This window comes from Pan troglodytes, chromosome 2, assembly GCF_028858775.2.
Source record: "Pan troglodytes isolate AG18354 chromosome 2, NHGRI_mPanTro3-v2.0_pri, whole genome shotgun sequence".
NCBI classification, from domain to species: Eukaryota; Metazoa; Chordata; class Mammalia; order Primates; family Hominidae; genus Pan; species Pan troglodytes.
In genome coordinates, this window is record NC_086015.1 from 54,229,208 (window position 1) to 54,252,923 (window position 23,716).

The 23,716-nt window shown below is 56.9% G+C and overlaps 1 protein-coding gene across 1 annotated transcript; it reads left to right on the forward strand.

The window, feature by feature from the left end:
- The first annotated feature begins 7,719 nt into the window (after positions 1–7,719).
- SLC38A3 (solute carrier family 38 member 3) lies at positions 7,720–23,404 on the forward strand. The gene is given in 16 exon segments (NM_001246361.1): positions 7,720–7,812; positions 16,587–16,738; positions 16,840–16,921; positions 17,091–17,206; positions 17,824–17,897; positions 17,982–18,074; positions 18,178–18,259; positions 19,677–19,759; positions 19,854–19,912; positions 20,111–20,275; positions 20,352–20,431; positions 20,705–20,805; positions 21,028–21,152; positions 21,239–21,383; positions 22,316–22,419; positions 22,508–23,404. Coding segments are annotated over 15 exon segments (1,515 nt in total). The 5' UTR covers positions 7,720–7,812; positions 16,587–16,637; the 3' UTR covers positions 22,613–23,404.
- Positions 23,405–23,716: the final 312 nt, after the last annotated feature.

The window sequence follows — 23,716 nt, forward strand, 5'->3', positions numbered from 1 at the left end:
AACTATTTGTTGCTATATGTTTGTAGGGATTTTTTGCCAGTTTTAAAAATACATGTATCATAAAGTTTACTATCTCAGCCACTTGCCGGTGTATAGTTTGGTGGTGTTAAGTACATTCATAATGTTGTACAACCACCGCAACTGTTCATCTCCAGAACTCCTTTCCTCTTGTAAAACTGAAACTCTGTACCCATGAAAAAATAACCCCCCATTCCTGCCTTCCCCGGGCTCCTGGCATCCACCATTCTACTTTCCGTCTCTATGAATGTGACTGCTCTAAGTGCCTCAGATGTGTGGGTCCATGGAGTCTTTGTCTTTTTGCAACTGGCTTATTTCACTTAGCATCATGTCTTCAAGGTTTATTCATGTGTAGCATATGGCAGAATCTCCTTCCTTTTTAAGGTTGAATAATATTCCATTGTATATATTCCACACTTTGTTTATTTATTCATCTATTGATGAATGGTTACATCTGCCTTTTGGCTATTGTGAATAATGCTGCTATGAACATGGGTGTACAAATCTCTCTCCCAGCCTCTGTTTTTTATTATTTTGGGTGTATACCCAGAAATGGAACTGGCAAATCATATGGTGAATCTTTTTTTTTTTTTTTTTTTTTTGAGACAGAGTCTCTCTCTGTCGCCAGCCTGGAGTGCAGCGGCACAATCTCGGCTCCCTGCAACCTCCGCCTCCCAGGTTCAAGCGATTATCCTGCCTCAGTCTCCTGAGTAGCTGGGACTACAAGCACACGCCACCACGCCCAACTAATTTTTGTGTTTTTAGTAGAGACGGGGTTTCACCATGTTGGTCAGGCTGGTCTCGAACTCCCAACCTCAGGTGATCTGCCTGCCTTGGTCTCCCAAAGTGCTGGGATTACAGGCGTGAGCCACTGCACCTGACCCCCTTTTTTTGAAATGAAGTCTCACTCGGTCGCCCAGGCTGGAGTGCAGTGGCACGATCTCAGCTCGCTGCAATCTCTGCCTCCCGGGTTCAAGTGATTCTCCTGCCTCAGTCTCCCAAGAAGCTGGGAGTATAGGTACCCACCACCATGCCTGGCTAATTTTTGTATTTTTAGTAGAGATGGGGTTTCACCATGTTGGCCAGGCTGGTCTTGAATTCCCGACCTGAAGTGATCTGCCCACCTCAACCTCCCGAAGTGCTGGGATTACAGGCGTGAACCACTGTGCTCAGCCTACTTTTAATATTTTGAGGAACAGTTTTCCACAGCAGCTGTACCATTTTACATTCCCACCAACAGTGCACAGGTGGTCCCCCTTCCTCTACATATTTGTGAACTCTTGTTATTTTCTGGGTTTTGTTTTGTTTGAGATGGGGTCTCGCTCTGTCGCCCAGGCTGGAGTGCAGTGGCACAATCTCGGCTCTGCAACCTCTGCCTCCTGGGTTCAAGCAATTCTCCTGTCTCAGCCTCCCGAATAGCTGGGACTACAGCTGCATGCCAGCATGCCCGGCTAATTTTTTTTTTTTTTTTTTTTTGAGACGGAGTTTCATTCTTGTTGCCCAGGCTGTAGTGCAATGGTGTGATCTCAGCTCACTGCAACCTCCACCTCCTGGGTTCAAGCCATTCCCCTGCCTCAGCCTCCCAAGTAGCTGGGATTACAGGAATGCGCCACCACATCTGGCTAATTTTGTATTTTTGGTAGAGACGGGGTTTCTCCATGTTGGTCAGGCTGGTCTCAAACTCCCGACCTCAAGTGATCCACCCGCCTCGGTCTCCCAAAGTGCTGGGATTACAGGCATGAGCCACCGCACCTGACCTATTTTTCTTTTTTAATAGTAGTATCTCTTGGTAGTTTTGATTTGCATTTTCCTACTGCTTAGTGATGTTGAGAATCTTTTCCTGTGCTTATTGGCCATCTGTATATCTTCTCTGGAGAAATGCCTGTCCAAGTCCTTTGCCCATTTTTGAATTGAGTTATTTTAATGTTGTTGTTGAGTCTTAGAAGTTCTCTATATATTCTGGAGAATAATTCCTTATCAGAGATAGGATTTGCAAATTTTTTTCCCACTCCGTGGGTTGCCTTTTAAACTCATTTTATGTATTTTTAATGGTTAATTTTTTTCCAGAACATTAAATAGTTGAAAAACTTGTAAAAGTAGGTATGTTAAAACTCACATTATTTTAAGCTTAAATATTTTATTTATAACTTAAACAGAATTTTTTTTTTTTTTTGAGATGGAGTTTCACTCTTGTTGGCCAGGCTGGAGTGCAATGGCGTGATCTTGGCGCACGGCAACTTCTGCCTCCTGGGTTCAAGCGATTCTCCTGCCTCAGCCTCCTGAGTAGCTGGGATTACAGGCATACACCACCACGCCCGGCTAATTTTGTAGTTTTAGTAGAGACCGGTTTTTTTCATGTTAGTCAGGCTAGTCTTGAACTCCCGACCTCAGGTGATCTGCCCGCCTCACCTCCCAAAGTGCTGAGATTGCAGGTGTGAGCCACTGTGCCCGGCCAGAATTTCTTATAATTCTATTTTCCTGGGTTTAATGGAGACAAAAATAACCAATACCATTTTCAAAATCTGCTTCTTGAAAAAATAATTATTAAAAGTTTTCATTAAGGCTGGACGTGGTGGCTCATGGCTGTAATCCCAGCATTTTGGGAGGCAGGGGGGAAGAATCACCTGAGGTCTCGAGACCAGCCTGGCCAACATGGTGAAACACCATCTCTACTGAAAACACAAAAATTAGCTGGGCGTGGTGGCACATGCCTGTAGTCCCAGCTACTAGGGAGGCTGAGGCAGGAGAATTGCTGGAGCCAGGAGGCAGAGGTTGCAGTGAGATTGTGCCACTGCACTCCAGCCTGGGCGACAGACGGAGACTGTCTAAAATATATATATATATTTTTGGCCAGGTGCGGTGGCTCACGCCTGTAATCCCAGCACTTTGGGAGGCCAAGGCGGGTGGATCACGAGGTCAGGAGATCAAGACCATCCTGGCTAACACAGTGAAACCCCGTCTCTACTAAAAATACAAAAAATTAGCCGGGCGTGGTGGCGGGTGCCTGTGGTCCCAGCTACTCGGGAGGCTGAGGCAGGAGAATGGCGTGAACCCGGGAGGTGGAGCTTGCAGTGAGCCAAGATCGTGCCACTGCACTCCAGCCTGGGCGACAGAACAAGACTCCGTCTCAAAAAAAAAAAAGAAAAAAGAAAGAAAGAAAAATATATATATATATTTTTTTCATTAAAACATGTATATAGGGGCACATATTTTTCCTGGAACCAGTGTGAGTGTGGAGGAGGAGAGGAGTGTGGCTCGGGTCCCCATGAGGCATAGGTTATGTCTCCGTTATCTGACAAAACCAAGGGCTACAAGGCAAGGGGCTCAGTGACAGGGGTTGGGGTCTGAGCGGTTGACCAAGCACAGGCAATGCCCCCACTAAGCCAGTATTGTGGAGGGGTGTTGGATGGGCTGAATTTGCAGGACCTGTAGTGCTTGGGGGAGATGTCCAGGAGGCCGACTGATACTCAGTGCTGGGCAGAAAGCTAAGTGTAGGCATCATCCTCAATGTCCAGGTGGTGGGGAGCTGTGAGCCTGTCGGAGGCTGGAAAGGGGAGCATGAGGGCACCCAGGCCTGAGCACAGGAAGAACACTGGATGGGGTTGGGAGTCCAGTGCACATGTGGGCAGTGATATTGGTGCTGCTCAGAAGCCTGGGCATGGGGGCGATCTAGCCAGTGGTGCAAGACCCCTGCTGGGTGCTGTTGGCCTGGCTGAGCCAGGGCTGTTCATCTCTACTAAGGACCTGCTCCCCAAACAGTTTGCTAGAGTGAGGTGGGATGCGGGTAGTGACAGAAGGAGGTAGTGGACATGGGATAGGAGGCCCTGAGGAGCTGGAAGTGTTAGGCTTGAGAGGGAGGAAGCTGTCAGGAGAGGTGACTTAGTGGGGTCTTCTGCATAGCCACCTTGTCTTGGCAGAAAGGTAAGGCGCTCCCCGGCATTCCTGGGCAAGGGACAGAAGAGCCCCAGCAACATGCAGGGGCTGGACCCTGCCCTCCAGGGGGTCCCGCCCCACATATGCTTCTGACCCCGGGGTCTGGGATTCAGGGTTGGTACTCCTGGATCCTGTGAGTTGGGGACGCTGCCTGGCCTCAAACTGCCCTGTCCATGGCCAGCAAGTGTGGAGGGGCCCTGAGTCTCCCAGCCTGAAACCTGCTTAGCCCTGCTCACCATACCAGTGTAATTACACCCTAAGGAGCAGGATCAATGGGTGCCTGATGCCTGATTCACAGTCCAGGGCAGAGGATCAGAGAGCACTGGCCCAGAGTCAGCACAGTGGCCACACCCCAGTCTTGTAGGTGGGGTGCATTTACTGTGGTCACCTCTAGCCACCACCATCCCTGCCTGGCCTACAACCTCAAGGTGCCCCTGAGGGCCCCCACAGCCTTCAGCTCTGGCTCTGGCGGGACTAACCTGGCCCGGCCACCGACCAGAGATTAGACAAGACTGGTGGATGGTTAATGCCACTGACGTCAGGGCCTGGCCGGGTGGCCACTAGGGGTTTGGGCCCTCCCCTCAGGCAGTAGCATAGTCCATGTGACCAGGGTTCATTAAGCTGCTTCAGTGGCCAGAGAAGCTGGGGGCCAGATCTCAGGAGAGAGACAGCAGGCATGTCAGGGCTGTGGGGGCCAGGCCTTAGCCACGAGGTCACCAGCTCTGGGGGCCCAGGCCGGGGAAGGGCTGGATAAGAGGGTTGCCTATGGGTCCCCTCCATACTTCTACACTGTGTTGTGATACTAAAGCCCTGTTCATGCCCAAAGAGGAGCCTCCCAGGCACCAAACAGCAGGGCATAGTCAGCAGCTAGGGTGTGGTAATAGACCCTGAGGTGTGGGGGTGAGAACCACCTTCTCCTGAGGATTTCAAACCCCTGATCATGAGCCCAGAAGGAGCGTGCTGCCCTGCACGCAACCCTCCACCCACCAGGGCTAGCCCAACGTCCAGGCTCCTTTCCCTCTGGCCGAGCTCCTTTCTCCATCCACAGTGCCCTTCCCCTCCTGACCCTTGCTTGTGCCTTTCTTCCCCTTCGCAGAGCAAGTCTGTGGGCTGCTTTGCCATCAGGTTCTCCTTGATTTGCGCCCTCCAACCTCGCAGGCATTTTCCCATCTAGACCACCTGGAGACAGCGCTTGGAGACACTAGGGCTGGGGCTGTGTGGGTGGGGTGACAAGAGCAGCAAGAGCAGTAAGTGTCGGACTAGCTGGCTCTTCACAGTGACTCAGGCAGGGTTCTCAGAGGTGCTCTATGAGGGTGATGAAGGACAAGTAGGAGTCTGCCAAGGAGGTGGAACAGGGTAGGGAACCTTCAGCCCTGGGAAGCACGAGGGCAGAGGCACAGGAGCATGAAAGCTAGCAAGTTCTGCGAACAGCAGGAACGTGTGCAGCGTGCACCCGGGGGAGGTGAAGAGGCTTGCTGGGAGCAGGTGGGGGGATATGAGGGAGGCCAGCCAGGTGTGGGGGCAGGAGCTGCAGGGGGTCTGAGGAGTCAGGGGACACAGATACTGGGCTCTGGAAGGGCTAGGTTGGAGGCGAAGATGGGGCATTGCTGTTGGAGATGGTCTTGGGGCACTGTGTGGATAGCATGTTAGCAGAGGTGGTGGCATGGTGAGAAGAGGCAGCCTAGCTAGAGGCTGAGAGTTCATGACTAGAAAGGAAGAAGGAGAGCCAAGGGCTATTGGGGCCCTGGAAGGAGGATCTGAGCGGTCCTGGAGCCCTGAGCTCTGCTGCATGGGTCTGGCAGTCTTTCAGGCCTGGGTTTAAGTTTTCAGAGATGGGGCAGTGGAGGCGGAGGCTGGGCTGAAGCTTGGGATAAAGCTTCCCCCATCCTCCATCCCAAGGGGCCGCCTGCAACTCTGTGGTTGCTTGGATGGACATTCCCTCTAGCCTCTGGAAGAAGGCGACCGGCAGCTCTCAGAGCCACATCCTAGCTGTCCAGCTGTCCGGTCACCACAGGCTGGGCTGGGAGATTCAGCAGGTGGTGGGAAAGGCCTCCGAGCTGTGTTTGCCCTGGCTGGGGCCCAGGCCTAGCAACAACAAACAGTCAGCCCCTCCCCCAGCCTGGCCACAACTGGTCTGACCCAGGGACCCCACATCATACCCTCCTCTGGACCTCCCACAGCAGCCCAGCCCAGTCAGCCCCTGCTTCCTCCAGTCTAGATTGAGGACCCCAACACCCACATCCCAGGTGACCTTGAGCCAGCCCTGGCCCCTCAAGAACTGCCAGTGGGAGCCACCAGCCCTTTGCAGATAGCTCCTGTGAGCATCCACGGTGTCTGCAAGTGGGAGGTTGAGGGGTGGGAGGCAGGCCTGAGACCCTCGTCAGCGCCTCTTCTATATGGCTGTCCCATGGCAGAACCATGCCCATTTGGAGGGTGGGAGTCAAAATGAGCTCTGATCTAAGGATGATATCAGCCCCAGACCAGGAGTGAAAGGCAGCCCTTTCCCATTTTCCAGCCACCAGCAAGGCAGAAGTTCGAGTGGCTTGAGGTTTTCAGGGGTTGCCACCATCCCAATGCCTTTCTCTCTAGCCCTGCCAGCCAGAGCTGAGTCCCCTGCCCGGTCTCACAGCTTCCCCTCCACTCATTCCCCTCAGGAGAAAAGACAGCCATTTCCATGTCACAGAGGGAAACCAAGGTACGCCAGGGCTTGGCTGTGGTGGTTCTGTGAGTCAGCAGGAGAGAATCCTGGAGTCCTGACTCCCAGCCCAGGGCAGGGGAGGGTCGGGTATGTCCTCTCAGGGCATTCCCCCCCGCACTGGGAAGTGGGGCAGGCATGACACAGAGAAGACCAGCTTGAATAGGAACAGCAGAGGCCATGAGATTAATCGGATCAGAGCCAGTGACTGAGAAGCAAGGGGCACAGCTGTTCTGAGAACCCCCCCACTTCACCCCGAAGGTCAGCATCTCCCTCAGCTTCCTACTGGTGGAACCTGGGACCTTAACACCCACCACCCGTCTCTGAGCACCAAGGGCCTGTGTGGAAAGCAGGCAGCGGTGGGATAAGGAGCCCCCAGCCAAGAACGGGGCCATCCTAAAACCACTGTCTGTCCTCAGGACACCAAGTCCCAGCCCCCTTCTTGTGGACAGGCTGACAGCTGTCTCCTACACCTTCTAAATAAGGACGGGGGTCATGGTCGGGGGGCCCCAGGTGAGGCTCAAGCAAGCCAAGCCTTACTCCTTGCCTGACCTCACTGCCCCTGCCCTCTGTGTTCCAGCCTCAGCCTCCTCTGAATATCTGGGGTGGAGACAGAATTGATATAAGAAGCCCTCCCACTCTCGCCCCCACCCCACCCTTGGTTGGGAAGGGGGAGGCAGGTAGAAGAGGTATTTTGTTGCCTGAGTGTCGCCTGAAAGTCCCCCATTCAAGCATCCCTCACTGAGGCTATGCATTGCCAGTCCTCTTGGCTGAAGCTCCCCTTCTGGCTTTGGGGGGTGTGGGCAAAGCATTTCAGGGGTTAATGTGACACCCACAGACCTCAGAGAGAATCTGCTTTGGACTGAAGCATTCCCCCCACAAGACTCAACGGAGTCCCTCTGGCAGCTCTGCTCTCCCACCTAGGGGCTCCCTAACGCTCAGGCCGCCCCTTTGCTCCCGGCCTGCCCCGGCCCCCGCCATTCCCCGGACCAGCCCCTCCTCCCGCGGGCCGCCAGGGATTGGCGGGCGGGGGGCGGGCCGGGGGCGGGGCCGGGCGCCCTTCATCCCGCGTCGCTGTTGTCGCTGTTGCAGCCGAGTTCAGCCGGGAGCAGAGCGAACCGCACCGGCCCGAGCGGAGCGCCGCGCGTGCCCAACCGCGAGGCCAGGTACCCCTTCGGGAGTTCATCCACCCGCACAGGGGAATCGGGTGGGCCGAGCCCTACTGTCCACCCTCCTGTCCGTAGCCGGGCTCTGGGCAGCTCTCCTCTACCGTCCTGACCCGGGCAGGCGCCCCAGCCTCCGGCGAGCCAAAGCCCCGTGCGCTCCAGGCGCTGGTCTTGGGGACCTGCCAGTCGGGACTCAGCGCCGAGCTTAAGCAGGGCCCTGGGGGTACCGGGAGGGACACGTCGTCGCCTTGGGGCCTCTCGGCGGGGCTGCGAGGTACAGCAGGAGGTCGGCGGCACCCGGGGCTGGGACCACAGGACGCCTTGTTGGGGGCTCGGGCGGCACACCACAGGCTTCCTGAGGCAGGGCCCATGGGGCAGGCTGGAGAGGGCCCGAGGGGAGGACCCAAGAGGGGCCTGGAGCAGTCCCTGGAGCGCTGCCCCGACGGGCGCCTGACAGGCAGAGCAGCCCGGCTGGCACGATGGGAATCCGGGTATATTTATCTCAGCTGCTCCGGACAAGGGCTTGAGGGCAGATCGGGCCGGGCCGCCTGAGGGGCCGCGGGGTACATGCTGGTCCCAGAGCCGGTGCCATTTGCAGAGGAGCCAGCGGGCACAGCGGGCGCAGGGCGCGAGTGGCTCCCTGACCTGAGGCCGGGGCGCCGTGCGAGCTCCTCCCCACCTGGCGCTGGGTAGGGTGTAAGTTAGAGCCCGCGCAGCGCACGGCAGAGAGAAGGAACCAAGACTTGGTTTGCAAGAGCCCGCCCCCGCCCGGTTGGCCCCTTCGATTGGCCACAGCAAATGCGTGCGTTTGTTTACACCCGGGCAGGGGGAGGCCAGGGGCGGGACCTGCGGGGACCCGCCCTTTTCCCCCCACGGGGACCTGAGTCCTGAGTCCAGGTATGGGCTTTCAAACAGGTCTGAGAAAGGCTAAGTCAAAGGCTCTTGAGCCCTGAGGAACACCATGGAGGACATCCCCACTCATGCCCATCCTTCCTTCAGCCTGCCAACCCTGTCCTTTCTTCCATGACCGACTCTGGCCACAGAGCTGCCCCTGGAAAAGGCCCTTGGACCTTTCACCCCTTCCTGTTCTGTTCTGTAAAAGGTCTGGGATGGGGCTCATTTCCTTCTGGAAAGGAAGCACATCCCTCGGGGCTCTCAGTCTGGGGGATAGAAAGCTAAAGAGACCCAAAGATGGTTCCATTTTGAATGGGGGAAATTCGGCACAGCCACGGTACCCTTCCTGCAAGAAGCATCACTGACGGGAGGGATCAGGACTGGAAGAGGCCAAGCCTGGCACATCTCTGAGAGGTCTGGAATGACTGAAACCAGAAATGGGAATCTGATTTCTTGACATTGGGAGCAGGGGGCTGAATCTCTGGGGAGGGTAGGAGTCTGTATCTCAGAATTTTGTTCTGCCTGGGCCCATGGGACCCATGTCTTCGCTGGCCTCTCAAGCCACTCCTTGTTGTGTGCTGGTTTTTTTGGCCCATGTCACAAATGGTCCCCACACCAGTCCAGGGCTCCAGGTTGCCAGATCATGACAACTGGTTGCTCCTGTCCTTGTGCCACTGCCCTAGCAAGTAGCCTTGAAGCCCTGGACAGATGGAGAAACTGAGGCACAACAAGACTGGCTGGGTGGTTCATGGTCTCTGGGTTGAGTCAGAGAAGGATTTTAAGCTGAACTGGACACACCCTGGAAGTCTGGGCTGGGTGTGAGGACAAGCATCCAGTTTGAGAGGGAAACATATTTGGAGGGGAGTGGTGTGGGGTGGGCCACCAGGGAGGTGCAGTTTTGGTGTCTCTGTGAACAGAAAGCTGAGGTGGAATGTGCAGTCTATGCTATAGTAGAATTGGGACCCAGTGGGAGGATGTTTTAGTGTAGACATGGCCAGGGGCCAGGCCTCACTTGGAGCAGGTAAGAGGGCTTGCCGAGGGCCTCAAATGCATTCCATTCATTTACTTTTTTTATTTTTTTCATTTTTTGAGGTGGGGTCTCACTCTGTTGCCCAAGCTGGAGTGCAGTGGCACAATCTCGCCTCACTGCAACCGCCGCCTCCCAGGCCCAAGCAATTCTCCCACCTCAGCCTTCTGAGTAGCCGGGACCGCAAGTGTGCAACATCAAGCCTGGATAATTTTTTTTGTATTTTTGGTAGAGACAGGGTTTCATCATGTTGTCCAGACTGGTCTCGGACTCCTGAGCTCAAGCAGTCTACCTGCCTTGGCCTCCCAAAGTGCTGGAATTACAAGTCTAAGCCACCGCGCCCAGCCATTCCATTCATTTAACATTTGCTGAGCACCTACTGTGTGCCCGGGGTACACTCTTGTCTAGTGGGTGAAGGGTAGGCCTTTGACTCTGGGTGGTAGGACAGACATAGTAGAACAGGATGGGGCTCTAGAGGACCAGGCGGGGCTTCTGGGGGCCAAAGGGAAGGACCAGCTGCTGGGCAGGAGGGGCTTTCCGGCCAGTGGCCTGGGGTGGCTTGGTTTTGAATTTCCGCTCTGCGGGCCACGTCCTGTACACAGCCTCTCAGCCAGCACGTCTGCACACGTGCATGGCTGCTGGGAATGGGGGTCACTCCGACTGACCATCATCTCCACATGTATTTTCCATTGCTCAGGTAGACAAGTCCTGGGTGCTGGACCAGGGATCTCTGAGCTTTCCAGTTGGGCCTGGCCTTGTGGCCCTAGTGGGCTCAGCCCCAGCCTCTGGGTGTCATAGCACCTGGTTGGTAGGGGCATAACCTGCTCTGTGGGGACCTGGAGGTGCAGCAGCCTTTTTGTGGGGCCCTCCAGGGTTCTGCCTGGCCATCTTGGCAGTGCCCATTGGGCCTACTGCCCCCTCACCTGGGCCCCCTGGCTCCCTCTCCCCTTCTCGCTCTTTCTGGGGCTCTCTTTTTCTTCAGCTTTCTCTTTTTTTTTTTTTTGAGATAGGGTCTCGCTGTGTTACCCAGGCTGGAGTGCAGCGGCGTGATCTTGGTTCACTGCAGCCTCTGCCTCCCAGGTTCAAGCAGTTCTCCTGCCTCAGCCTCCCGAGTAGCTGGGATTACAGGCACCTGCCACCATGCCTGGATAATTTTTGTATTTTTAGTAGAGATGGGGTTTCACCATGTTGGCCAGGCTGGTCTCAAACTCCTGGGCTCAGGTGATCTGCCTGCCTCGGCCTCCCAAAGTGCTGGGATTACAGGCGTGAGCCACCATGCCCGGCCTTAACAGCTATCTCTTGCTGTCTTGTTGTCTGTCTCTTCCTCCATTTGGCTGTCTCTGGGTACTCACTCTGTTTCTCACCTCCCTGGTTGTTTCTGTCGCTGTCTGTCTCCTGTCTAAATGTCTGTCCGCTATCTGCATGTGGTTTTTGTCTGTGTGTTTTTCTGTCTGTGTCCCTCTGTGTGCATCTGCATTTCCCTGTCACCCTGGGCCGCTGCCTCTCTGTCTGTCTGTCTCTCTGTATGGATCAGTATGCATGGACGCATGGAGCTAATGACTGTGTTTTCTCTCCCTGCTCTGTCCCTGTCTATCTCTCTTCCCTCCCTCTGCCTTTTCTTCCTGATGTTGGATGTCTCCCCTCCTCCAGGCCGACCTTGACTTTAGCCCCCCATCGGACTCTCTGATGAGTCCTGAACTGCCCGAGGCCTGTGCTTCAGCTTGCTTTGGGGCCAGAAGTCCGGCTGTCTAAATATTTGGCCGCCTCCAGGGGATTCCGGGTCAGCAGGGAGGAGAATGGGCTGGCTGGCGCAGGGTCTCCCCTGCCCCTGGGGGGCCACAGTCACATGATGTCCTGTCCTTTGCCTCAGCTGGGCCTCCGGCTGCACGTCCTTCTCAGCAGGCTGGCAATGGGTGAGGTGGGGGCTGCTGTTGCTCTAGCCCACTCGTGAACCAAGAGCTTCTGACTGCAACCTCTATGGGTGGCAGCCTGAGCAAGGAGGGTCCAGGGCTGGGTGGGAAGGGAGGCTGAGGTGCCTAAGGTTAGGCCCAGCTATAAGCATCTGTTAGAAAACGTACCTGGCCATGGCCGGGCGCAGTGGCTCAAGCCTGTAATCCCAGCACTTTGGGAGGCCAAGGTGGGTGGATCACGAGGTCAGGAGATCGAGACCATCCTGGCTAACATGGTGAAACCCCGTCTCTACTAAAAAATACAAAAAATTAGCCGGGTGTGGTGGCGGGCGCCTGTAGTCCCAGCTACTCGGGAAGCTGAGGCAGGAGAAAGGTGTGAACCCAGGAGGCGGAGGTTGCAGTGAGCTGAGATCACGCCACTGCACTCCAGCCTGGGTGACAGAGCAAGACTCCGTCTCAAAAAAAAAAAAAGAAAAAGAAAAAAAAAGAAAATGTACCCGGCCACAGGAAAGTCTACCTTCCGGCCCCAGCTGGGTCTCTCAGATCCTCCTAGACACCTCCGGATGCCCAGAACACAGAGCCACAGACCCTAGATCCCAAGGCCAGGGAGCTGGGGGTTGAGGATTAACGTGGCCGGTAGTTCAGTTCTCTGGGCCATCTGCCTTCCCCTGGATATGCCCCCGCCTGCATGTCACTTCTTCAGTATTAACCCAGTGTTGGCCACACACTGGCCACTTGCACTGTTGTGTTGTTGATGAGGAGGACATGAAAACATGGGTCTAGAGGAGGGTAAGAGGTGTCTTTTCCCTGTTCTAACACCCTCCTCCCACCTGCTTTGTCCCTAGACCCCTGACCCCAGCAATCAGCTACCACCAATTCCTATGGCTGTGCCTTGAGAACATACAGTCCAAATGTCTCCATTTGATCTGGTTTCCCCCCTTACTAACACCTTCTCCTAGTAGGGGGCATCTTCCCTCTGAAGCCTGGAGGAGCAGGTGGACAGAGGGGTAGCTGTCCAGATGGGTACCAGACTTAGGAGGGGGGCACCCTGTCTCAGCCAAGGAGGGGAGTGGTAAAAATGAGCTGAGCTGGAACTGGGGGCAGCCCTCACCCCTGAGCCCCCAGGGATAATCACGATGGACCCTCAAGCCAGGCCAGCTGTCTCTCTCCTGAGATCTTGGCGGAGGTCAGGTAGCCTGGGCCTTAGCAATAAGCTCCAGAGGGTCTGTGCCTCCACTGGTGCAAGTTGTCACCAAGGTAAAAAGAGTGCGAAGGCCTCCCTGTCACCAGCTCACTACTGCAGACCCAGACCCACTTATGTTCCTGAGCATGGGGAAGGAAAGCAAGGCTCAGAGTCCTGGGGACTCCAAGGACCTTGATCCCTGGGCAGAGAGCTGTGCTTCCTGTAGCTGCTTGCATCAGCCGCCCTGAAGTGGCCTGGGATCCTGGGGCTCAAAATCTTTAATTAGCCAAACTCAACACCTGCCGAGGTGTGCCTGATGAATTCTTACCAGGTGATGTTCGCGTGGGCGGGCGTTACCTGCTGCGCCATCCCTGTGGCTCCTGGCCCCTCCTGGCCCTTATCTCCCAGGAAAACAAACAGGTCCCAGGGCAATGGCCTGGGCCATTGATTTACTGCCCGGGTTCACACTACATCCATGACAGATGCCATTCTGATGACCTGCCCAAGGCCACTGTGATCTCCCCACCCTAGCTCCTGGCCACTCTCTGGGCACCCATGGACTGTCCTGGGGATGAAGGCTTTGGGGAGGCTCCTCACTCATCCCCAGCTTTGACCAAGCCTCACGGGACCCCTAGAGGACAGGGATACACTGAGGTCCTGAGCTGGGGAGTACCCTGCCCCTGGCCACACAGTGAGGCAGGGCCAAGCCCAGCCCTAGAGGGTCTACTCTGGGCTTTCACCACAGGGGATCAGGCTCTGCTGGCAGCCTTTCTTATGCAGGAGCCCTTCCCTGAGTTTACCCCGATTCCGATTCCCGGATACAAAGGAGCCTGGGAGGCCACAGGCCTGAGGGGTAGGAGCTGTCAAAAATGGGCTGGCAGCCTCAGGGAATGGCTGGGGGCTCCATGCCAGGCCAGTGCTAATCCTCACCCTGGCCCCCAGCCCCCAGCCCTCCTCCCCGCCCTGGACCAAAGTCCAGACTCCTAGACCTGGCCTTTACAGCTCTATCAGGTTTGTCTGTTGCCACAGAACCTTCCTTCAACGCTTACAGCTTGCCTCGTACTGCACCTCAGGGCCTCTGCCTATGCTGTGCTCTCTGCCTGGTACACTCTTTCCTGTTTGACACCCCAGGGTGCCTACTGGAATTTTAGGACTGGCTTCGCCACCTCCTCCAGGAAGTCTTCCTTGATGCCCCCATCCTTTTTTTTTTTCTTTTTTTTTGAGATGGAGTTTGGCTCTTGTTGCCCAGGCTGGAGTGCAATGGCGCAATCTCAGCTCACTGCAACCTCCACCTCCTGGGTTCAAACAATTCTCCTGCCTCAGCCTCCCGCGTAGCTGGGATTACAGGCATGCGCCACCATGCCCGGCTAATTTTGTATTTTTAGTAGAGATGGGGTTTTTCCATGTTGGTCAGGCTAGTCTCAAACTCCCGACCTCAGGTGATCCTGCTCGCCTCGGCCTCCCAAAGTGCTGGTATTACAGGCGTGAGCCACTGCGCCCGGCACCCCCATCCTCTTTTTTGAGACCCAGCATTATGTGGCTCACACTCAGTTGCAGCAGGAGCTATAGGGTAGTGATGAGGGTGCTATTTGGGGGGATTTGTCTCTTCCAGGCTAGAGGTCACTTAAGGAGAGATATTCTAAATCCTTTCTGGGATCTCAGGCCTGCCCAAGACCCAGCAATGACTGATCATGATTGAGTAATAGCTACCAGGCCCCAAAAGTCTAGGCCCAGCTACTGCAGGGGGGATGGGGAATCTGGAGCTCAGACCTCAGACACCTCCCACGGCCCATGCCACAGACTGTGGTCTCCCTGGAGGCAGTGCCTGGCTGCTACAGAAGGATATTAGGGCAGAGAAGGGTGTTTTGTCCAGACTGCCAGCTCAGCGCACTCTGAGGGCCTGTCCCAGCCTGCCCAGGGCAGGGGGCCGAGAGAGGGCACCCCCAGCTGAGTGCAGGGGGGACTCTGGAGTAGCTCTGGACGCCAGCACTGGCACCTCTATACCCAGGTGGGACACTTGGAGGGATGCTGATGGCAAGGCTTAGGGCAGGGGCATGAGGACAGGTGGACCTAGGCAACCCTGGGGTCAGGGGAGAAGGCTCAATAAGAGATGCTAACATTGTTATAGTCCCGAGTAGGTGGGTCTGGGAGGAGAGGAGGTAAGATGCTGGCATCAGAAGGAGAGGCAGGTTTGAGGGATGCAAGAGTGCCATGTGTGGGGTCTCCAGGATCCAGGTGCCAGAATCTGAACTCTGGCCTGGGGCTGCCTGGGGCAGTGCAGGGAGGGAGTCCTCTGACCAGAGAGGCCAGAGGCTGCTGTGACCTCTGCTGCCTCCAGGGGCACCAGGCCTGAGGCCTGAGCCCAGCCTCTCTTGTTCACCCCTAGCCCTGAGTGCTACGTTTGAGTTCCCCAGTGCTCCAGATTCAAGGGCAGACCTGAGACCATCAGGGGCCAGAGTGGGGATGGGGGGTTCAGGGCAGAATTCAGGGTTCTCCATCAGAGAGGGCACCACGGCTTCAGGACCAGGTTCTGGCTGTCCTGCCTGGCAGGGCTGCCCCCCTCACTGGTCTCCACTCTGGCCTCAGCTCTCCTCCTGGCCAGGCTGGCCTTCAGGGTGTCCTTACAGAACCTGGGGGCACTATGCCCAGCCACCTCTGGTTATGAGGTAGGCAATTCCTGGACCCAGTGATGGGAGAGGGGCCAGTGAGTTGTCTGGGCAGCGGGCAGGGATGGTGGAGGAAGGAGAGCTGGTTCCTTTGAGGCCCAGCAGGGCCAAGCCCTGAGAGCAGAGAAGGGAGACTGATCTGGTGACCCAGGCTCCTCTACAGCTGGCCAAGGGCCTGAGCTCCTGGCCTGGGGCCCTAGAAAATGGGGGTCTGTTCAAAGGGTCCACTCCTGGACAGCGGGCCCCTGAGGGTTGGGGGTTCCCTGCCTGGCAGTGGAGGAGAGGCTTGGAAAAAAACATGGCCCTGAGGCCAGGACTGTGTGGAGGGTGAGGTGTGTGTGGCACAGAGAACCGGCCCTGGAGCACCCGTTTCCTGGAAGGCCCCCTGAGGGCCCTTTGCTGCAGCCAGGCGGGAAGGGCCCAGGTGTCCAGCCACCCAGCACCGCCTCAGGCATCCTGGCTCTGGGGAGGGGGGACAGCCTCTGCGCCTGCCGTTCCCAGCGCCAGCTCTCAGCCCACAGAGGGCTCTTTGTTCTGGCTGCCAGCAGTGCCCGCCGGGCGGCTGGGAACAGGGCCCACAGCCCTCACCCTCTCCCGAGGCCTCCAGCCGTCGGGCAGTGCCATTCTAGGTTGGGCAGGAGGCCCCTGGACACAGGGCCGGTGCAGGAAACCATCTCCCAGTACTGATGTCAAGGAGAAGTCTGTCCTGGGTACATACCCAGAGTGAAGTCTGGGGGCCTGGGACTGAGCATCTGGGGATGCTGGTGCCACTAGGCTCTGAACTCGGGTCATCCAGATGACCGTCACTTCACAGATGGTGAAACCGAGACCCTAAGGGCTTGCCTGGACGGGTGTGCATGTAAGAAGTGCATTATGTACTGGCTAGGGTGTCCCATCAGAACGTCCTAGGAACTCAGGTGTCTGAGCTGGATTCCCCCAACAGCAGATCCCAGGGAGGCAGTAGGCAGAGCTGCATGTGTGGATATGCCCCGAGTGACCATCTGGGAGGTGTGCTATGGCTGCAGGCCTCAGGTAGGAGGCTAGGCCGTAGGCCCAAGTAACGGGGCTAACCAGAGGGACCGGCTGCTCTGCAGACATCTGACTGTTGGTGTGAGACCAGTGCTCCTGGTGGTGTGCCCTGAGCCATGGAGGCGCCTTTGCAGACAGAGATGGTGGAGCTGGTGCCCAATGGCAAACACTCAGAGGGGCTGCTCCCGGTCGTCACCCCCATGGCAGGCAACCAGAGGTGAGTACCAGAGGGACCCAGTGGTGGCTGAAGACAGGGCAGGGCAGGGATACAGAGCAAAGGGCTGGAGCTGAGCCACCCACCCTGACCTGTGCCTACAGGGTCGAGGACCCTGCACGGAGCTGTATGGAGGGCAAGAGCTTCCTACAGAAAAGTCCCAGCAAGGAGCCACACTTCACTGACGTGAGCAGGGCAGCAGCGGGTTTTAGGGGACACTGTGGGGAGCTTGGATGCAGTAATGAGGTGGTCTCTGGCAGCAGTGGGAGGCTGAGGGACAGTCAGGGGAATGCTGCGATGCCCCTGTCCCTTGCTGACTCCTCCCACCCTCCCCATCCCATTCTGGTGCCTGCAGTTCGAGGGGAAGACATCATTCGGGATGTCAGTGTTCAACCTCAGCAATGCCATCATGGGCAGCGGCATCCTGGGACTCGCCTATGCCATGGCCAATACGGGCATTATCCTTTTCCTGTGAGTGCCCTCAGAGAACCTTCTAAAGATAGGGGCCCTAAGCAAGCCACCAATCATGACCTCCCAGGACCCGCCAGTTCCCTGTCCCAGCATCCAGGCTGCAGTGGGTGGGCACTTCTTACACTAACAAACCGCGGCTGAAAAAAACATCCACAGCCAAACAAATATACCTCACTGCCCAGTAAACCGACTGAGGTCACAACACAGGCCGGTCTTACAGGCCAGAGACTGTCCTTTTGGCACCTTACACGTGATGGCCAAGCCCCACGGCCAGGCCTTGTGTGGGCACACGTGTCCTTTGGCTGGGGGCTCTGCCCTGAAGCCAGAATGGAAAACATGTTTGTTTCAAGGACTCAAGAGGAGGACGTGCTCAGAGGGCAGTCACAGGGACACTCTTGACCCAGAGGGCCCCTTCTGGGGTGTGTCGCACCCTGGATCAAACGGGGTGGTGTTCATCACCCCTGGGGCCTGCTGAGCTGGCATCCATACCTGTTGGGAGTCCAGACACCCAGGTCACAGACCCTCCACCCCCAGGCCTCCCAGAGCCCCTCACCCTCTGCCAGCCACGGTAGCCCCCCAGTGGCCTCTTTTTCTTCCATCTTCCCATGTGTCCCCAGGTTCCTGTTGACGGCTGTCGCCTTGCTCTCCAGCTACTCCATCCACCTGCTACTCAAGTCCTCAGGGGTCGTGGGTGAGCCTCACACCAGCCTGGAATGGGCGGGAGCTGGTGGGTAAACTGGGACAAGCTCCTGACTTCTTGACCCTGCTCCTGCAGGCATCCGTGCCTATGAGCAGCTGGGCTACCGTGCCTTTGGGACCCCAGGAAAGCTGGCAGCAGCCCTGGCCATCACGCTCCAGAACATCGGAGGTAAGAGCAGTGGGCAGGGGCAGGCAGTAGGGAGGTGGACAGCCCTGAAAGCTGGCTGGTTGGGCTGACCTCAGCGCCTGCCGGCCCGCCCCTCTCCCCACAGCCATGTCCAGCTACCTGTACATCATCAAGTCTGAGCTGCCACTTGTCATACAGACCTTCCTGAACCTGGAGGAGAAAACCTCGTGAGCCCTGGGGTGGGGAGGGGAGGGGAGGGGTGCGGTGCAGTGAGGAGGGGTGGGGTGGGGTGGGGCTGGGTGAGGGTGGGGGGGCCCAGGCTGGGCTGGTGGGAGAGACAAGACAAAGCAGACAAGAAGCTGGTGGAGTGGGGAGAGTTGCCCGCAGAGCCAGCATTCAGTTCACACTCACTTGGGAAGCACCTTGGGGACCCCCCTCCAGAAGGGGCTTGTGGGGCTAGGGGCAGGGTGCAGCTGAGGAAGCTGGGCCTCTCCTCACCCTGGACCCAGCCTGTGAGCGTGGGAGGCTCAGGCTTAGCTCTAAGCGCCTGCTATTCCTGACCATGGGGTTGCCCCCCCCAACCAAGAGATTAAGCCCAGGTGTCCCAGTTGCCTATCACTTTAGCCAGCATTGACTGGGCATCAAACGTGTTTTGTGGGACAGAGGGGACACAGCCAGGCCCTGCTCTTGACAGCCCAGCCCGAGCAAGCAGAGGGGCTGGGAGGCTGAGAGTAGCTCCGGCAAGAGGGAGAGCCAGGATTCTGCCCCTGGGGCCCTGGGCCTTTCCCAAGGAGTTGGCCTCAGGGCTTGCCTTTGAGGATGGTCCTGGCCCTTATCCCCTTGTTTCCCTGTGCCCCATATCCATTCCTGGTGGGTAGAGGAGGGGGCCGGATGAGGCAAGGCCCAGATGCCAGAAGGAACCGCAAGGAGCACAGGTTATTGCAAGTGCCAGAAACCCCCGTGGAAAATACCACCTCCCTCTAGAACCAGGTCCCTCTTCCTCCTCCCACCCACCTCCATCCAAAGGCTGGGCCCAGACCTGTGTATCCTGAGAAAAGCAACAGCAGTGCCTACAATAGAGAGGGTCCTGAGCATGAGCTCTGTGCCAGGCTGGAACCTTAGTTCTCATGTCACCCTGAAGGACAGTACTGAAGGCACGCCCTTTGGTTTTTTTTGTTTTGTTTTGTTTTGTTTTGTGAGACGGAGTCTTGCTCAGTCGCCCAGGCTGGAGTACAGTGGCACAATCTTGGCTCACTGCAACCTCTGCCTCCCGGGTTCTTGTGATTCTCCTGCCTCAGTCTCCTGAGTAGCTGAGATTATAGGCGTGTGCCACCATGCCCGGCTAATTTTTTTGTATTTTTAGTAGAGATGGGGTTTCACCATGTTGGTCAGGCTGGTCTCGAACTCCTGACCTGATGATCCACCCACCTCAGCCTCCCAAAGTGCTGGGATTACAGGCGTGAGCCACCGCGCCCAGCTGGGCATGCCCATTTTGCAGATGGGGAAAGTGAGACTCAGAGCTGTGGACAAACATTCTTCAGATGTCACTCAGTGGCACCATTGGTGACTCCAGCAGAGGGAGGCAGGGGCCCCATCCCAGGCTGAATGGATTCTGACCCTGGCTCCCAACTCATGTCCCTGCAGGGACTGGTACATGAACGGGAACTACCTGGTAATCCTTGTCTCTGTCACCATCATTCTGCCCCTGGCACTGATGCGGCAGCTTGGTGAGTGTGGAAGGGTCAGAGCCTTGGAGGGGATGTTGGAGGCATACACCATGGGAGGGGCCCCAGGTCTCAGAGTGCTCCCTCCACTTTGCAGGCTACCTGGGCTACTCCAGCGGCTTCTCTCTTAGCTGCATGGTGTTCTTCCTAATTGCAGTGAGTCACCCTCCATGTTGGCTGAGAAAGCGGGCAGCGGGTCTCCTGGGGGAGTTCCCTGTCATCAGGAGGGGGCAGGTGTCTCTGGGAAGCCTGGGCCAGAAGGCAGCTCCACCAGTCCTGATCTAGATGTGGCTTCATGGTGACTTCCCAGGCAGTCCAGCCTGGCTCTGACACCCTCATCCCTCCCCACTCCAGGTCATCTACAAAAAGTTCCACGTGCCCTGCCCACTGCCCCCCAACTTCAACAACACCACAGGCAACTTCAGCCACATGGAGATCGTGAAGGAGAAGGTGCAGCTACAGGTCGAGCCTGAGGCTTCAGCCTTCTGCACTCCCAGCTACTTCACGCTCAACTCACAGGTTCTGACAGGTCAGGGCAAGGCGGGGGCCCAATGAGAGTGGCAGACTGCCTTGACACAGCCCGGTGTTTCCCCAGACAGCATACACCATCCCCATCATGGCCTTCGCCTTCGTCTGCCACCCCGAGGTGCTGCCCATCTATACTGAGCTCAAGGAGTAGGTGTCTGTGGCTGGGAGCGGGGGTGGGGCTGCCCTGAGCTGGTTTGGGGAGAATGGATGTGGTCCTGAATGTGGAGAGGGGAGTGACAGGAGCCAAGTCACTTTATCTGAGATGTCCGTGGCAGCCATGAGAGGTGATTATGAGCAAGAAGGAGACTCCCTCAGATGCTGAATGGTGAAAGTATGGTGCCAGAGAGAGCTTGGGGCACATGGGGCTCTCCCAATGTTACCCAGCTTGTCACTAACACCCACCCCCCCACTTCCCCACAGCCCCTCCAAGAGGAAGATGCAGCACATCTCCAACCTGTCCATCGCTGTCATGTACATCATGTACTTCCTGGCTGCCCTCTTCGGCTACCTCACCTTCTACAGTACGGTGGCACCGGTGGGCAGAGGCCTAGGCTAGGCTGGGGGGAAGGGGCTGGTTGTGGCCATGGTGCCCTCCATACCGAGGCGTGTGGTGCCTGGCTGTGCCTTGCCGCTGTGGAGGTGAGTCTGCATGCCAATCCCCACAGTGTTGGGGTCCTCTAGGCAGCTCAGATCCCACCTCCTTCCTGGGGCCACCTACTGACCACCCTCCCTGCCTGCCACAGACGGGGTGGAGTCGGAGCTGCTGCACACCTACAGCAAGGTGGACCCGTTTGACGTCCTGATCCTGTGTGTGCGCGTGGCCGTGCTGACAGCAGTCACGCTCACAGTGCCCATCGTTCTGTTCCCGGTGAGCTGGTGGGCAGGTGGCTAGACTAGTGGCGGGAGGGGCTGATGGGGCCAACAGGCTGATGATTCTTCTCACCTGCCCCCCAGGTGCGCCGCGCCATCCAGCAGATGCTGTTTCCAAACCAGGAGTTCAGCTGGCTGCGGCATGTGCTTATTGCCGTTGGCCTGCTCACTTGTATCAACCTGCTGGTCATCTTTGCCCCCAACATCCTGGGCATCTTTGGGGTCATCGGTGAGGGTCTGGCCCTGCTGTGGAAGCAGGGTATTGCCCCAGAGGATTTCAACTCTGCAAATCCTGGCAGATTCCTGAGCTTACACCCTACATTAAGTGCAGTGGCCATGTGCACAGTTTGGCCTTCCATCTGAGCTTTTGTCCATAGGCTATTCTAATCCCTTTTCAGGGCTCAGAGCCACTGAGTCAGTCCCCCTTGCTGGAGGACAGGGGTGGATCCCAGGGATCAGAGGCCGCCTCAAAGGATCTCACTGGGTCTTGTCCACATTTCACATGTCAGGAAACTAAAGTTCAGAGTGATTAAAGGAGCAGCAGGGCCACACAGCTGGTGAATAGGAGCCTTGGGCTTGATTCAGCCCCAGGATCACTGGACTCCAAGTTTGATGCTCCATCCACTGCCTCATTCCAGATGGGGCTCTCAGCTGGTAGAGCAGACAATTCTGAAATGTCTTTGGGGTGATCCAACTCAGAGGACTAACAAACTCTGCCAGGACTGACAAACAGACCTGGGGGCTGAGTATCATGGATATCACGGACAGCACTCTTCGTTCTCTATGTCCGAAATCCAACTCGAAATGAATTAAGCAGAAAGGAATCCACTGGCTCAAATAACGGAGAAGCCTTCAAGTATAGCTGTAGCCTGGAGCCCAATACCCTTAAGCCCTCATCTCTCTCCATCTCTTGATTTGCCTTTCCTCATTGCTAGCTTCATTGGCTGACATTCTTCTGACACCAACATCACCAGCCTTCTATCCTCATGGATGGAGAACAAGGGGGAGAGGCTGGTGGGCTAGAATCAGGCAGAGCTCTCCAGTGGTCTCAACATGAAACTCCCTCAACAAGGAGTGTTTGATCTCGTTGAAGAGTCCACCCCCGAACCTTAGTCAGTAGGAGGATATGAGCCAGCAGTGGCCATGTCTTGTTCTTTGCAGGTGCCACATCTGCCCCATTCCTCATCTTCATCTTCCCTGCCATCTTCTACTTCCGAATCATGCCCATGGAGAAGGAGCCTGCAAGATCCACCCCCAAAATCCTGGTGCGAGGGGCCTGGAGGCCGGTGGGCTGGTATGGGGCTAAGGGAACTGCCCTGACCTCGGACCTGACCCTGACTTCTGATTCCACAGGCCCTGTGTTTTGCTATGCTGGGCTTCTTGCTGATGACCATGAGCTTGAGCTTCATCATCATTGACTGGGCCTCAGGGACCAGCCGGCATGGAGGAAACCACTAGGGTGACCCTCATCCTGTTCTGTCTACTCACCCTAGCAGCCCTGCCCAGACTCTTCAGACCCTGCTCCCATCCAGTGGCCAGTCGGGGGAGGAGAAAGACGCGATTAACACTGTGGCATTCAGCCAGGCCCCATGTCCTCTCTGTGGAAGGTTTTTGTTCAAGAGCCAGGACCAAGGCCCTTGGGCCACTACCCTGCTAGGCTCTGGAGCTGTAGGGGCTTCCTGAACTGGGAGCAGGGTAGGGCTGTCGCCTTAGATCCCGCCCAAGCCCCTCATTCCCTCCTTGCACAGATGCATACACTGGGGCCCAGCAGCTGCCTCCTGAGGTGACACAGCCTGTAGGAACATACACAGCTGGGATCAGCCTGCAGCCATCCCCCGACCCTGCTGCTAGGCCACGGTCTGCGCCCTGGGGCCTCATCTCCCCCAGCCCACTTGTTTTCCCCCCTTTTATTCCCTAGGCCCTTTTCAGACACCTGGGCCCTTGGATACTCTTCTCCCATCTCCCTTCACAGGATGACACCCTCCCATACCCCATAGCTGGGGCCAGCAGGTTCTGCTGAGGGTGGGGCTGGTGTAGGGACCCCCAAGAGACCCCTGTCCTGTCCCTTCACCAGTCCTGGGGAGGCTGGGACTCCCCCTGCCACAAGCCTGGGCCACAGCTCACATTCCACCGCTGGGAGAAGAAACAGGCCGAGGCCCAGAGTGGCCTGCCCCCGGGAGCCAAAGACCCCAGTGGCCACACTGGGATAGGGTGGGGAGGCTGGCAGCCCTCTTTTATAAATATTATACATAAGACCAGCTGTGTTTTCTATTCTTGGTCTCCATGGTCCCTGGATTCCTGGAAAGTGAGGTAGGGGCCAGAACATGGATGGTGATGGAGGGCCCCCGTCTCCTTGTCTGGGATGAGGGTGGGGACAGGGCAAGTCCCCCACCCACCCCACCCCCTGCCTCCCAAACTAACCAGTGGCACACTCAGACCCAGCTCTGGGCCTGGGCCAGGCTCAGCACAGACCTGCTTTCTCACGGGTTGAGGTGGGGAGGAATTAATGAGGCCCCAGGAAGTGGGACAGAGAGAGGCCTCCAGAAGGAGGCAACGTGAGGT